General features: G+C 41.5%; 1 protein-coding gene across 1 annotated transcript; it reads left to right on the forward strand.

Annotated features, from left to right (window-relative positions):
• The first annotated feature begins 26 nt into the window (after positions 1-26).
• On the forward strand, positions 27-11466 carry CDK2 (cyclin dependent kinase 2). Its single transcript, XM_072135049.1, has 7 exons — positions 27-356; positions 2350-2427; positions 2512-2632; positions 6412-6582; positions 6788-6889; positions 9520-9723; positions 10265-11466. The coding sequence occupies exons 1-7, from the start codon at positions 241-243 to the stop codon at positions 10364-10366; spliced, it is 894 nt and encodes a 297-aa protein (XP_071991150.1). The 5' UTR covers positions 27-240; the 3' UTR covers positions 10367-11466.
• Positions 11467-16334: the final 4868 nt, after the last annotated feature.

Below are 16334 nucleotides of genomic sequence, written 5' to 3' on the forward strand. Positions count from 1 at the left end.
ACTATAAACAAAACTCCTCACACGTTGGCGGAATAATTCCTACGCGTGGACCGGTTGGTGGCGCCATTTCGCGCGTGACGTCGCGGCAGGATTTCCTGCTCCACCAATCCCGAGTTGCCGGGGCGTGGCTACGCGATGGCGGGAAGTTTTCGGGGGTCTGCATTGTAAGTATTCCGGAAGAGTCCCGTCACCGAGTCTCCCGCTCAGGCTCAACCGTACTGTGCCTTCACCTCAGCGGCCATGGATAACTTTCAGAAGGTGGAGAAGATCGGGGAGGGCACGTACGGGGTCGTGTACAAAGCTCGGAACCGGGAGACCGGGGAGGTGGTGGCGCTGAAGAAGATCCGCCTGGACACGTGAGTAAACCGTTACCTTATGGGGTGCGGGTGAACTACAAGTATCAGCATGGCTGCGTAGCGGAGACGTACACTAGTAAATGATGGCCCAGTGCCCCAGTGATAGCAGAACATCTGTGCTGATAATATCTTGACCCACTTAGGCCTCTTACAAGTTATTGCATGCTCCCCAAGGCTGCGTTCACATTTTGCAGAATTTTGTTTTAAAACAGTTCAATTAAATCAGGAATTGCCCCCAACGCAGATGCAGTAAGTCCTAAACGCGTGCGTTCGGTAAGTAGCAGCGCGTGTTTTGGAAAGTCACGTGTTGCTATTTACCCAACACTAGAGTTTAGGTCTAAGGATATTTGGGGGGGGGGGGGTAGTTTCCAATGTGTTGGAATTTTGGTTCAAAACTTATTTCATATCCTACATGTGAATGCAGCCTCATCGGTCGCAGTTGTTGGCTGCATATCATCCTGTCATACAGCGATGCGCCATAGGCAAAGGATTATTCGAGGTGCCGCATGATGGTGATAACCAAGCAAACAAGTTCTTGCACCCTGAAGCCTGTTTTCTCAGGGCACATTTTGATGCCTACTTTTTGGTGGAAAGAGGGTGTTAAAGGGGTTTTCCCTCTAACAAAATTTAGGCTCTGTTCATGGGATAGGGCCTAACTTGCTGATCAGTGGGGGTCTTAGTGCTGAGACCACCACAGATCATGAAAACAAGGTGTCCGTTTAACCCCCTCGTCACTGTCAGAGTAATGGAGCAGATGGCTGCGCTTGACTGTTCAGCTCCATAGAGATCACCGGAGCAGACGGAAATTGCTGAGCGTCGTGTTCAGCGATCTCCATAGAGACTAATGGAGCAGAATAGTCATGCGTGGCTGTCTGCTCCATTAGTCTGATGGAGTGACGATAAGGTCCAACATTTTTGTGATCTGTGGTGGACACGGCACTGAGACCCCATTAAAACTGCTCTTAATAAAACGAGCCATAAAGGAAAATGGCGGATCAGTGGTTGGATCAATGAATGCAGGCTAATTGTCACTTGTTGCAAAATCAATATCCATTATTGAAAGATACTCCTATTGTTGAATATTGTTCTATACAAGGCATACAAATGTATAGTGTCTGGCTCTCTGGCTGCTTTGTTTTGTTTTCCTTTTGCTTTACCATCCTTTTATGCGGTCCTTCTATTGCTCTTTCCATGACAAGGCATGCTAATTCCTTCATGTATTGTTAATGGCTCCCTTACTACTACTGCTTTCTAATGTAATTTGCAGAGTACATACAGGAGTAGAAATGTGATAGGAGGTTCCTTCCTAAGGGTATTGATGAAGTACCATCTGTTACTGGTCACGTGAATAGGAGCGTGGATGTTTCACACCTAGTTTACACTTACAGCTTTTGGGTGCTGTTTTTTTTTTTTTTTTTTAATGAAAGGCAGAAGTATGAAGTGCTTATATGCAGAGGTCGCATTAACACCTCACCATATCATACACGCATGATCAGGCACCATTACCCTCCAAAAATAATTGCCATGTGTAAAAGTACACTTGGTGATTATCCCCTGTAGCGTGCAGGCTGTAGCTGGATTGGCAGTCCTTGTGAGCGCGGGAGAGACCCTGAGCAAGAGTGCTGGCCCCGGGGGAGACTGGGTCTGCTGCTCCTTGTCCTGCCCCAGCTCTCCCTGCCTGCACTTCAGGCTAAGGACTGTGACAAGCCCTTTGTGATCCCTGCTGGACTGTAGAGCAGATTGGTAAATTAATACTCCTAGAAACTAGTTTTGACTGACTGATCAGTGGTGTCCTCTTGGCCTATCAAAGGCATGGCTAGAAGCAAAGGGTGTAAATTTGCCAGATTGTCAGCCTATACAGCAATATGTCCGCATCGCGTAGGGCACACCTGCATGGAGTGTTCGGGTCTGCTCATCTCTAATATTGGATAAAGAACCCATTTAATACAGAGTAACAAAAAAAGTTAACTTTTTATAATATTTTCTCTCCTAGGGAGACAGAAGGGGTACCGAGCACAGCCATCAGAGAAATCTCACTGCTCAAGGAACTTAATCACCCCAACATCGTAAAGTAAGTGATTTTTGAATGTCTTAAATTTCAATGAATTTCTGTGTTGATAGATTTTACAACTTCATTTGTTTCTACTTCTATTAGGCTTTTGGATGTCATTCACACAGAGAACAAATTATATCTGGTCTTTGAATTTCTTAATCAAGATCTAAAGAAATTTATGGACGGTGCCAGCATTACCGGGATCCCATTGGCTCTTGTAAAAGTGAGTTCAAGTATCGCTAACCTATCTAAAGTTAACACTTTAATGACTGCATTTTAGGGCCTCATAGGGGGACATGCATCAATCCTCTTGATTTCCTTTTTTTTTTTTTTTTTGTGCAACTATTTGTGAGACTTTAGGTGCAGAGTCTAGCATTGTACCAAAGTTGGCCACTTCAGGGTTCATGAAGTGTGTACCATATTCATGTCTAGCCCAGAGAATTGAGTTGTGAGACTTTTGGCTCTGAAATTGTCCCGTTCTAGTCCCATAACAGAGCCTGCTAGATCAGGACTAAAAAGTCGCACACTGCAAAAGTGAGACTAAACGGCCAACTCTTCACATGCATCACAAAGGGGAAAAACTTTGCAGTCTTGCAGTGATTAAGTAGGCCAACTTTCAGAAAACTTGAAAAAGTGGCAGCTGAAAAACTGATACATGTGCCCTATAATGTGGTTAACATTAACCTGTTAGGTGCCACGGTTGGATTCAATCACATTTAAAAGCTCTGAAGGCGAGTGTCGCCATCGGCTCCTTTCCCCAATCATCTCTTCCCCAGAACACATGTAGAAAAAGAAATACATACGAACATATTGCTGCGTCCCAAAATGCCAGATTTTATCAGAATATTATCCCACGCCATGAATGCTGTAATGAAATCTAGAATCCAAATTTTCACACTTTCGCCACCCATAAAACCGTTTGGGTCCTAAATTGATATGTGAGAAATGTAGCTTTTCCCATGAAAAAGTTATTGGTCTGAGTGGTTAAACAGCAAATGTTTTTAAAATATTTTTTGCACAAGTTTTTTAATTTGTGTAATCCACATTTATTAGCACATTACAAATGAGCACGCAGCATCAAGTATGTCATCAGATAGACAGGCATATTGGAGGTAGAGGCATAAATTCCAATCATGGAACAAGATGCATCAAGAAGCCATTACAAGCGGATGATCATCACAGTACGTCAATGAATTAGAAAAAACATTAAAGATACAGAAGGATGTAAGGAGTACACATGAGGGAAATGGGGAAACACACACGACTGTGGTGCTCGCTATTCATAATAGGAAGAGGTCTTGAAATTCCTGGGAACTATGTGTCCCATTGGAGCCATGTAGGTCTGCCGAGTCATTAGCCACCATCTTCTCCATTCTTCCGATGAAACTAAGCTCTTGGAGCCGCTGGACTACTGTAGGGGGCCGGGGACTCTTCCAGTGTCTTCGAATCGGAATACGTGCCACAGCTGAGAAGTGGCAGAGGAGGCCCTTTTTGATGGAACCAGGTAGAATCGAAAGTTAAGCTATAAGAGAGGACAGGGCAGCTTTCTTGCCAGTAACCTGATAAGTATTAAAGACCTTAATTCAAAAGGGCTGGAGCTGTTTACTCCAAATATTAAGCAGGGGACCCATCTCCGCTCCACACCACCAACATACATCAAAGATCCTATGAAGTTGGGGGGGGGCATCTATTCAATCTTAACAATATTTTATTGCAAATTGAATCTTCCCAGGCTCTAACAAAGCCAGGCCTACCTGGGCTAGCATCCTCAAGCAATATACTGTATAGAAAAGAAAGCGCAGGGGAGAGGATGTTAGAAAAAAGGGCTTCCAGAGCTGTTGGGGATGACCCAAAAGTAATGTGGTTCAGGTCTGCAGACATGTATGATGTCAGCTGTCTATGTTCTAGTCACAACATAGGAATGTCTGAATGAGAGGCCTGCATGGCATAGTAAGAAGGAATGGAAAAGCCATTGACAATCTGGTCTAGGCGAACATCTGAGAAGACCTCTCAACAAAGGAATCTCTGCCTACCTACGCCAGGTGGGAAGGCCGGGTGGTGAAACAGTGGAGTCATGAGGCACCTCATCCCGATCATGACGCTCTTATCTGCTAGTTGGTCCATGGTAGAGAAAAATTAGGGAGAAAACAAGGAGTAGGTGAAGTTAGTTAGGCGAGGTTAACGAAGTGTGGGACATGTGAGGTCAGGTTCCAATTGAACCCACTGTTTGGATCTTGCATGGCAAGTCCGTTGAATGACAGCCGCCGTATGATATATCTTCGGGTTGGAGAGGTGCTTTCTATGTGAAAACACTGTAAAGTTAACCCCTTAACACCGCAGCCCTTTTTCGTTTTTTTTTTTGTTTCATTTTTCACTCCCCACCTTAAAAAATCTAACTTTTTTATTTTTCCATGTACAGAGCTGTGTTATGGCTTATTTTCTGCGTAACAAATTGCACTTCAAAATGTTGGTATTTAATATTCCATGCTGCGTACTGGGAAGCGGGGAAAAAAATTCTTGTGCTGTATTCTTGTGGGCCTGGATTTTACGGATTTCACTGTACGCCCCAAATGACATGTCTACTTTATTCTTTGGGTCGGTACGATTACGGGGATAACAAATTTGTATAGGTTTTATGTTTTCATACATTTACAAAAATTAAAACCTCCTGTTCAAATGTATTTATTTTTTGGGGGATTTTGCCGTCTTCTGGCGCTAATAACTTTATACTTTGGTGTACAGAGCTTTGGGAAGTGTAGTTTTTTGCGGCTATTTTTGACTTTGGGCGCGATTTTCCGCTACGGGGTTAAACGCAGTGAAAAACCGTTATTATATTTTGATCGGGCATTTTCGGACGTGGCGATACCTAATGTGTTTAATTTTTTTTTCCTGTTTATTTTAGTTCTAGGGGGCGATTTGAGTTTTTAGGTTTTTTTATGGCCGTATATGGGGGTTTTACTCCTCATTCATTACAATGTGCTTATAGCCCGAGGCTGCCATGGCGACGGATCGGCGCTTCCCGATGACGACACGGGAAGAGACGATCCTCAGAAGGTGGCGCATGGGCTTCTTTTTGAAGCCGGCGATCAGTGGGAAAACACCTGCGATCAGTGCTGGCCTTTGCTGATAAACCTCAGAAAAAAATATTGTGTGTGTGTATAATGGGGGCAGCCCTGCTGGCGTCGTTTCTAATGTGAAAGGGACCTGACATAATTGAGAGAACCACAAGAAATACATTTCTTGTTTAGTTGAATTGGCCCTAGACATAAGAAACAAGGTTTTACTAGTGTTATAGTGAACCTCTCTCCCCTGGATGAGAACAACCCTGATGGTTATATATAATGGAGGGGAGAAGGCCCCCAAGTAGTCAGAAACTTTATGATTGTAGATATTAAGTTCATAAGTTACTCTATCTCCGTCCCAGTACACTGCATGGAATGTTAAAACTGCCACAGGGAAGTGCAATTTGTCTCCCAGAAACCAGAACGGCTACATTGACTAAAAATTGAAAAAGTTGTGGTTCTTGGAACTTGCCGATGCAAAAAAGAATTTCTGGGAAAAAAAATTCTTCAAATTAAGGGGGCTCTTAAAAATATCTCTAATCTGGTATCAGTATTTATTTGGGTTTCATGTAGTCTGGAGGTTGAAGATGCAGTTTGGAAAAGGCAGTTGAGACGCCCTTTGCTGGCGAGTAGATTGAAAAAAAAAAACAATAACCTTTTTTTGTTTTAAATAGTCTATAAAGAAAGGGTTAATAAAAGGGTTCATCACTAGGATGTATGAAGCTTAAAATTTAGCTATTTAAAATGTTTTTTTTTTTTTTTTTTTTTTAATTTATAACCATTCTCTAAACATTCCAGTAGAGGAAAATGTGAAACTTTGTCAGTGGTTTGTCATTTCTGCCTTACCCCAATAAACATGGTATTTGTATATGCCTATAGGTATTAGTAGTAGGTTATACATTTTCAAATGAGAACTTAATCTGTCCCCTTACTTTTTCAGAGTTACATGTTCCAACTTTTGCAAGGTTTAGCCTTTTGCCATTCACATCGTGTCTTGCACCGTGACTTAAAGCCACAGAACTTGCTTATTAACTCTGATGGAGCGATCAAGCTTGCAGACTTTGGTCTGGCTCGAGCATTTGGGGTTCCAGTAAGAACCTACACACATGAGGTAAGCAGAATTCCCCCACCACCCACCTTTTTCTTTTATAGCACCTTGTCTTGGTGCCATTTCAGACTGTATCACAGTCCACCTATTGATAACTTGTTTTCAAGGATTCCAGGTGTTATCCCCCATTGATGAATGGACTTTCATCATAGAATTTCATCTGCCACAAATTTCATACCTTTTATACAACACAAATTTTATCTTCCAGGTGGTCACACTATGGTACAGAGCTCCAGAAATTCTTCTTGGTTGTAAGTACTACTCCACAGCAGTGGATATTTGGAGCCTCGGCTGCATCTTTGCAGAAATGGTATGTTTTATTGTAATACGTTCTCAATGGGGTGGAGGAATCTTATGTAGGGCTTCTGTACAGATGTAACTGTGAATTGTGTACAGGAACAATGCGCTTAATCTTTACACTATCCTTCAGACAATTACTGCATGTTTAGGCTACAGTAAATTTTCTGTTGTGTTTTTGGGGAGGTCTTTTTTTTAATTTTTTTTTTTTTTTTCCATTATTGCATTCACTGCAACTCGGTGGTGATATGATGGTTGAGTGCTCCTCACCCATAGGGTATGGGAGACTGCAGTCTGTTAGGCCAGTTCACGGCCGCCAAAACGTGCACGTAACCTAAGGCTTAGAATTTTTAACATGAAGAAAAGAGTACTGCAGATTTAACATGGTCTGTAACCTATAACTGTGTGACTTCTTCAGGGCATGTCATACCAGAGTTTAAAGCGCTTCACTCTGGATAAATACAAAAATTGTCGTTTGAGTGCAGTCACCTGAGATATGGATCTTGTGCAGAAAAAAAGGACTTCTGTGTATTTCCTCACAGTGTGACTTGAATGTGGCTAGTTGGCTGTAGTCATGACCTCCTTCTTCCTCCCCCTAAGGGTTGGGATGGCATTAATAATTGTGAATAGGCTTTCATACTAGACCCTGCTGATAAAAGAATGTCCCTTGAGGCACAACACCATGATGCAGCTTTCTCTGGTTTTGGCACTATAATAATAGCATGTGATTAGCGTCTAAGGGAATGACCAGAATGATTCTTCTTTTATCGCATTTTTTGGATGCCTAAAATCTCATACATGCAGAAAAGGGGTGCACAGACCTACGTTTACACTAGTAGTATCATCTTGTGAAGCGGAAGACAAGTAATTTAGTTCACCTTAAATAGCAAAGTTTCAGCTGTACAGTATAGCCTTTATTGAGTAGTGTTGGTGTACAAATTTGTGTACATGCAGACATGAGGTCACATTGTAGTATATGTTGTAAATACTGTTCATAATCAAGCATATAATATACAATTTATGGCACGCCAAATAAACCATGCGACAACTCAAATTATGTACACTTCCTCAGCAGGGGTAGATTCCTGCACATATTGAGGAAAAGATGATGCAGATGTGTTTTGAGATGGTTGCTAACATTTTGTGCTACTCCCCACACTACATTCTTGCTATGTTTTAGTCGCAAAAACTTAACTGACATGGTAGATTCCCAATTTTGGGTTTTATGATGACCTAAGCACAATGGCTAACTTTTCACCACTGCTTTGTCTCCCTCGCCTAGTGTCTCCCTTTGCCGTTTCACGTTGATTGTGACCCCTCAAGGGCAGGGTCCTCCTCCCACTTGTTTCCGATTTTTGAAGATGTGGATGGTCTTTGCATTTGTTCTTAAAGGAAACCTACCACTTCTGATGGTAGGTATGAGATGTAAACACCGGGCACCAGCTCAGGGTGAGCTGGTGCCGGAGCTTACCTTAGCTAGTGTTTTAAACCGCTATATCGTGGTTTAAACACATTTTGATTTACAGCCCCGAGGTAGCTTCGGCGCTGCGCGCGGCCGTGTGCGCGTGACTCCTCCGGCACTTTCTATGGAGGTGCGCGCGCCTCCATAGAAAGTGCCGGAGGATTCACGTGCGGCGCCGAAGCTACCTCGGGGCTGTAAATCAAAATATGTTTAAACCGCGATATAGCGGTTTAAAACACTAGCTAAGGAAAGCTCCGGCACCAGCTCACCCTGAGCTGGTGCCCGGTGTTTACATCTCATACCTACCTTCAGAAGTGGTAGGTTTCCTTTAATGTGATCCCATTTTTAACTGTACAGCATCGTGGAATTGTGCTCTATAAATATCCCTGCTATTTGTAAATTGTTCTGTTCACATATGTGTGTGTATATTATTACTACGGTATTATTATTTTGAGGTATACAGCAGCAGGCGGTTTTATAGATCCAGAGCAACTTTTCCTAGTTGATTTTTGGAATTGATTTGTACCATGCAGTGTATTGTACATTGGGGGAGATTTATTAAACTGTCTACAACAGAATTCAGTTGTTTAGTTTGCCAAAGGGGGTGTGACCTCGCATCATAAATACTGCTGACACAACAGAAGTTTTGTCCTAGTTTCTGGCTCAAAGTAAGCCAACTAATAGTAGGTACAGAGTACAACTAGACAGTCTTAGGCTACATTAACGTGTGCCTGCTGTAGCGTTGGCGCCCGGGACAGTAGGAGAGGATGACTGCTGCTCACCCCCGCCCCTCTCCATAGTGATATATGGTGCACGGCGCCATATTCTGGAGAAAGATGGGACACGTCCTACGTTACGTGTATGGAACGGTACAGTGCTGCACCCAACGGAGGCGTGCGCCCATTGCTGTATATACACGTTCCCCCGTACGTTTTGTGTGAATGTAGATACTTAAATAAATCTGGTGCTGAATAATACTGTCTAACCTAACCTTAGGACGCTTCAAATAAATCTGCTCCATTTTGTTTAGTAAGCTGCACATGTAAAAATTCAATTATAGAACGCATGCGGTCTCGAGAAAATACTTGCGTTGCTATGTGTATCTGCTTTATGCATTTTCAAATGAATTCTGTGTACACAACATCAAATCCTTTAACATTTTCCCTATTATTTTATCCTAGATAACAAGAAGGGCTCTGTTCCCAGGTGACTCAGAGATTGATCAGTTGTTCCGTATTTTCCGAACACTGGGAACACCTGATGAGACTACATGGCCAGGAGTTACTTCTATGCCAGACTATAAGTCTACATTTCCCAAGTGGGCGCGCCAAGAGTTAAGTAAGGTCGCACCACCACTGGATGATGATGGTAGAGATCTTTTGGCTGTAAGTGTCTAAAATGTGATATTCTGTCTTCTCTTATATATGTTCACGATTGTTATTGTTTATCTGATGTATAGTTATATATTTTATTTGTATGTCTTCTAAATCCATTTGTCATGATTTTGGAGATGTCTCGTTGCTATTTATTCTGCAGCTGCATACACATTCATTGAAATTATCAAGATTTACATTTCATTCACCAATCTAAATCCTTAGTATCTAACTCCAGTACACAAACTTATTAGTTTGAGACACGATGCTTTGTGAATAACCTTCCCTCTACATCTCTGCCTTTTTCGTGTGATAAATATCAGTCCAAAACCCAAACATGATGATAATAGTCAGAATCCTGAGTTAAACCAGTTTTACCACGAACTTAAGTTTGGCCCTAGCGCGTTGAATCAATGACCGCATTTCTTGGTGCTGCTGATATTCAAATTTACAGCACTTGCATTTTTGTGTTTTGCATTTATTTTGTATTTTATCAGATTGTCATGCTTAGTGTCTGCTTCTACTATCCTAATCCATATCCTCCTCTTTCTAGCAAATGCTCCAGTATGATTCCAACAAGAGGATCTCCGCCAAAGCAGCCCTAACACATGCTTTCTTCCGTGATGTCAGCAGACCCGTTCCACATCTCAATTAACCCAGTTCTGAGAAGAGATATATGCTGAATGTGTAAAGGCACAGCAAAGCAATATACAATAGGACTCTGCTTCAGGAATGATCTATATGGGTGTTTACCTATTTATTACCCTGGCTTCTACTGTACCATGCACACAAAACAGATTTTAAGATTGTCCTTTTACAGATGATTGTCCAGGTTTTAATTCCGGTCTATATCCTGCAGTGTCGTTTAGAGACTGGAATATACCAAATTTTCATGGTTGTAAAGTTTTGAAGACTGTTCATGCATGGATTTCATTCATTAGGTGATCTAAGGAGATAAATGCTGCCTAAAAGTCATTGTCTTGTGGGGTCGGAGGAAAGGAGTCTTTGTTCTGCACAAAAGGTTTCTTAAATTGACAATGAACAGATACAGCTGGACACCTGCACAAAACTTTCATTCCATGTGAATGTGTGCAGAGGATCTGATCTAGAATTAGTGTCATCTCCTGACCGGTTTGCAGAAAGGACAAACCAGCAGTTCTGGCGTTTTTAGAAGCAGAGTTTCCATTTCAAACGTGCTAGGCATATTCATAGGCTATAACCTGGATATCGAGACTGACTCTGATATCCATCTTGGACTTGCACTGTTTCAACAGATTACGGCCCATCGTCCATTGAGTTGAGCAAGTCTGTGAGTAGGCTATGAGATGGAAATATCCCGAGGACTGCGTGGGCAAATTTTATGAACAAAACACTTTGCCTGGACGGGACTGCAAGCGTTAGTTATATATGATGCAAGGAGCTGCTGCAAACCTCTGCACAAAGCTTCTGTTTCTCAAAGAAGAAGCAGAGCTTCCTTGCATCATGTATAACTATCATGCTTGGACTTCCATCCTATGCAAAGTGTTCGGTCCATCACTGTCATGTGACTCACACATCAAGCACCTGTGTGTGTGTTGGCCCTTTAAAGAATATGCAGAACATTTCTTCTGCAGTTTAGCTCAGATTGGGTAAAGCTCAAGCCTGCACCTTTGTTAGGGATATGTATTTTTTATGTATTACATTTTACTGTTGGTATGTTTTATTATGTATTTGCCTGTTAAATTGGTTAATTAAAATATTTTATTTAACCCTGTATGATCACATGGGCAAAATCGGGCTCTCACTTTTTGCAGTGCTTTATTACATCGGTACAAAACCAAATTTACAAAATCTATTATTTTCCTTACACTATGCATTCGCAGTTTGTTCAAGTTCTTGAATGTTTGCAGGGTTCTTTTTCCCAATGGCAGATTTCAACTCGCCCCAAAGATTTTCGATGAGATTGAGGTAAAGACTCTCTGCTTGCATTTTTTTCCCCTTTTCTACTATTCTGGTGTGCTTTGAGTCACTGTCTTGCTGGAGAGCCCATGATCTTCGACCGATTTCGTCTTATTAGCATATAAGTTTTAAAAAATGGATATCAGTTACTATGGATCCTTTTTGTTAAGGCCATATCAGCAGTGCTGCACTAGATTGAGCCACAAGTCCTTGATGGAAAACATATAGTGTGATTAGTTTTGGCACTTGACCCTCGCCGTAAGAGTGGTCACGGGTCGCGTTTAATGCATGCGCTTAAAAAAAGCATTGCAACAGCTGAAGTGATTTGCCTAGTTAAACAGCTGTTAACACACGTGTTTACAAAACGCAAACATTAACATTGCTTCAACGCATGCGTTAACAGCTGTTTTAATTAGGCGAATCATCTCTTCAGCTGTTGCAATGCGTTCTTAAATTGCATGCATTAAACACGACGTGTGACCGCAGCCTAATACAAGTCCCATCATTAGCAGTTGTGTGTGCATACTACGAAATGCTCAACCTGCCAATGAGCTGGGGGTGCAATAGTGCTTGACTTTTTCTTACACTTGGTAAGTATTGTGAATGGACTATCTTACATTGGGTACAGGGGCAGACCTAGGAGAGGCTGGGGCCATAGCAGAATTCTGAATGGGGCCCCCTTTTCAAATATATGCAAATTAGTGCACACATGTATGTATAAACTCATAAGCACACATTTATCTACCGTACATATACTCATATGCACATTTTATAGAAACTCAAATTTAATCACATGCTGGTGCTTGAAAACACTTCCATAGTATATACAAATCATACACACATTCTGTACAGTACATACACATTGTAAACACATATTTATCAGTGTTTCTGCACCATGCCAATGGTGTACAAGGCTTGAAATATTCACACATGCTAGCTTATTGCTACCACTCATGATTATTTCCCCCTTTCCACCACCTCCACACCAGAGGTGTAAATGGTGCGCAACAATCCGCTGGATATCTCCAGTTGTGCCAAGTGCTTGGTGTATGATGACCCCCAAATAGAATATATATATCATATACCTGGACATATGGAATATACACACCCAATGTACACAAAGTACAAATATAGACACATACTGCATATAGTATACTATAAATACCATAAACACAAATACAGTATAAACTTGCCAAACTGTGTCACATCACATGACCTCAGGGGAAAGAAGAAGCTAGGATGGTCCGCTGCCCGGACACAGAGGTGGATGGGTAAGGCGAGTCAGGCCTAGGACAGCAACGTCATAGAGGAACTCGACCCCCGCCTCCTGTGCCCCCTTAACATAACGGCAGCTATGATAATTTGCGACGAGCCTGCCCGGGGACATGGCATGCATAATTTTTGACTCGGCCCCATAGCGGCCGCTACAGCGGTAGTTACGCAACTGACTGGGTACTATGTCATTTTGCTCTAAAATCTCTTGAGAATTCTGATGTAATGTGATACAAGCCTTCTGGTACCACATGTAGCAGAGCAACCCCAGAGCATTTTGGATCCTCCATCATGCCTGAGGGTCCATTCCCATGTGGCAAATTACTTTTCTGTTAACATTTGCCTTTACAAAACACAACTGTTTACATGTGTTACTGTTGCATTAACATGACATAACATGACATAAAAAGGGGACATAAAATAAAAACACATATACAAAAAAATATTCATAAAAATACATTTGCAATTCCCTCATAAATTAAAAAAAATTAAAAAATACAAAGTAGGGTATTCATTAATAATGTTCATTTTGAGTTAACTTGAAAATGGAAAAAAAAGTACTATAAATTACAAAAAAGCCTCTTTTTAAACCCAAATAAAACAAAATGAAAAAAAAAAAATCTTAACTTTTTAATACGTTTTAACTAGCGTGTTTCCTGGAAAAAAAGTTTCAAAAGATTTTAAGGTAGCATGCAAAATTAAAAGAAGCTATGGCCCTTAAAGGAAACCTACCACTTGTAGTGGCAGGTTTCCGATGGAAATACCGGGCACCAGCTCAGGGTGAGCTGGTGCCGGAGCTTATTTTAGTTAGTGTTTTAAACCGCGGTATCGCGGTTTAAAACACTTTTTAAACTTTAGAGCCGGCGCAGGCAGGTACGCGCTCGGCGCTTACCGTGCACGCGGCTCTCATTCACTTCCTATGTAGCCGCGTGCACGGTAAGCGCCGAGCGCGTACCTGCCTGCGCCGGCTATAAAGTTTTTAAAAAGTGTTTTAAACTGCGATACCGCGGATTAAAACACTAACTAAAATAAGCTCCGGCACCAGCTCACCCTGAGCTGGTGCTCGGTATTGACATCGGAAACCTGCCACTACAAGTGGTAGGTTTCCTGTAAACTGCCACGTACGAAAATTTGCCAAAAATGCCCCGGTCACGAGCCTTTTCAAGCCACTTCACTAAGTGGTTTAAGAATCTTGTCTTTGTGGGAATACAGGAGGTCCCCGGGTTACGTACACGATAAGTTCTGTAGCTTTGTTCTTAAGTTGAGTCTGTATGTAAGTCAGAACTGTATATTTTATATTTGTAACCCCGGCCAGAATTTTTTTTTTGTCTCTGACAATTGGATGTTTAAAAATGTTGGGTTGTCATAAGAACCAGGATTAACAGTTAGGGTGATATCACACGTATACGTTTTCACTCCGTTTTTGGCCCATTTTGCTTAAAAACTGATTGAAAACGCCACGTGTGCCATCACCCTTAAGCTTAATTTCAGACACCTGTGATAACTGTTACAGCTAATCATTGTAGCCGGGGGATAAAGTACAGTATATTACCAATACCCAGAGGTCTGTTTTGTAACTAGGGGTCGTCTGTAAGCTGGGTGTTCTTAAGTAGGGGGCCTGCCTTTACCAATTTAACAATGAGAATGGACTATATTGGATAGATGAAGTGGTCCCTGTGTAAAGCAGTGGTGATCATGAACTTTGTGTCATGGATTTCCTATAAGTAAATCCGCAACACAGGAACTGAGAGATTGATATACTTGGGGTTTAAAGAGATGTTTTATGATTTGGATAAGGCATAGTAAGGAAATGTCTGAATATTATAGTGAAAACAAAAACCGGTATTATCTTTCCTAAGGGGCCAGAAGAAATTGTCCTATACATTTAGTGCAACAATGGAGCCAATCTCTGCAGACTCCTGCTGCAATTGGAGGGTCAAGTATCTGTTTTCTTTCCCTTGCATATTTATGTAAAATATAAGCATTTCTCTGATTCCCAATAACCTATTTAACTTTTATGCTAGACATCTGATTTGTATTGTTAGAAAATAATTTGATCTTATTGGTGTGGATCAGATGGTGCCTGTTAAAATAAATGAGCCTACCCAGGGTCGGCTGCAGGTTTCATTGGGCTCCTTTGCAGTGAACTCACGTGGCAACATTGAAAATTCAGAAGCTAAAACAGTCTCCCGTTTCCCCAAATATTCCCTATTTTATCATAGAAAATTGCCCCCTCATGGTTAGTTTGCATAAAGCCCCTATGAATTAATTATAAACAGCCCTCCACATCACATTGGATTCTTTATGTAAAGCCTAATGTGGGCCACCCCCAGCAGCCGGGGCCGAGAAATTTCCCAGGTATGCCCAGTGCTGTGCCTACAATATAACATAAATGATACACTGAGACCCCTCAAAACTGTAATGTAATGATGTCACAGCCATTGTGCCTGTGACAGCTGACCTAACTGCTAGCCATGTGCTGATCAACATGTGATTGTTGAGATCAATGGTCCAATAGGGACTGAAGCTGCAACCTGGGGATCTTGCGCAGAGTAGTTTACATGTTGTTTTGGTCTGCCCTAATTTATAAATTGTGGATAACCCTTGTTTAATTTTTGTTTCTATCATGTACATACATTTGCAAGGAACCCTTGGAATTAGCTGGATTTTGACATTGAATACTCGTATGTTCTTGTCTTGCCACCATACATTTCCCATAGCTTCATACACCATTTGTCCAACGCTGGATATTGTACCATTTCTTCCTGCCAATTTCTGTCAACCTCTCAGATACTTTGTAAGCTTCGGCTGCTTCATGCCACTTCAACTTCATAGGTTGGCCAAAGCGTAAAGGACATCTACCCTCAGATTTACTGACTACCCCGACTTACATGCTCTTTTTATGCAAAGTCCCCATTTTTAGTTTTATAATGAAATGTCCAGATTCCTCTATAAAAATCTGGAAATGAGCCAGAGGCGCTCCGGGTGAGCTCTCGTCACTGTGTCTCGCATGCTCTATTGTCTGAATAAAAGGACTTTGTATTTTAGTTGGTGAGTGCACGTCTTTATTTTATTCACATTTACATTTTGGTCTATTATCAGACCTATTGGTCAGGGTGGAAAATTCAGGATATAGCACATTGTAATAAACATACTAAGTCACCATAAAAATGCAGGTTAATATGCAAGCATCTCCTAGAGCAGCAGAAGTTATTCAGGGTATTCAGAACATTCTGCTACTCCATGGTCATGTGATATCACACACTGTAGTGACATGTTATACAAACAATGTATATTTGATGAAAATGGACAGCCCCTTTAATCCTGGTGATTTTACTTATTAACAGTATATATCACAGTGTATAAGCCACTAGTTGTTCTGTGGGCACTATGATTATAACAGAGTTTTTCCT

This window comes from Engystomops pustulosus, chromosome 2, assembly GCF_040894005.1.
Source record: "Engystomops pustulosus chromosome 2, aEngPut4.maternal, whole genome shotgun sequence".
Taxonomy (NCBI): Eukaryota; Metazoa; Chordata; class Amphibia; order Anura; family Leptodactylidae; genus Engystomops; species Engystomops pustulosus.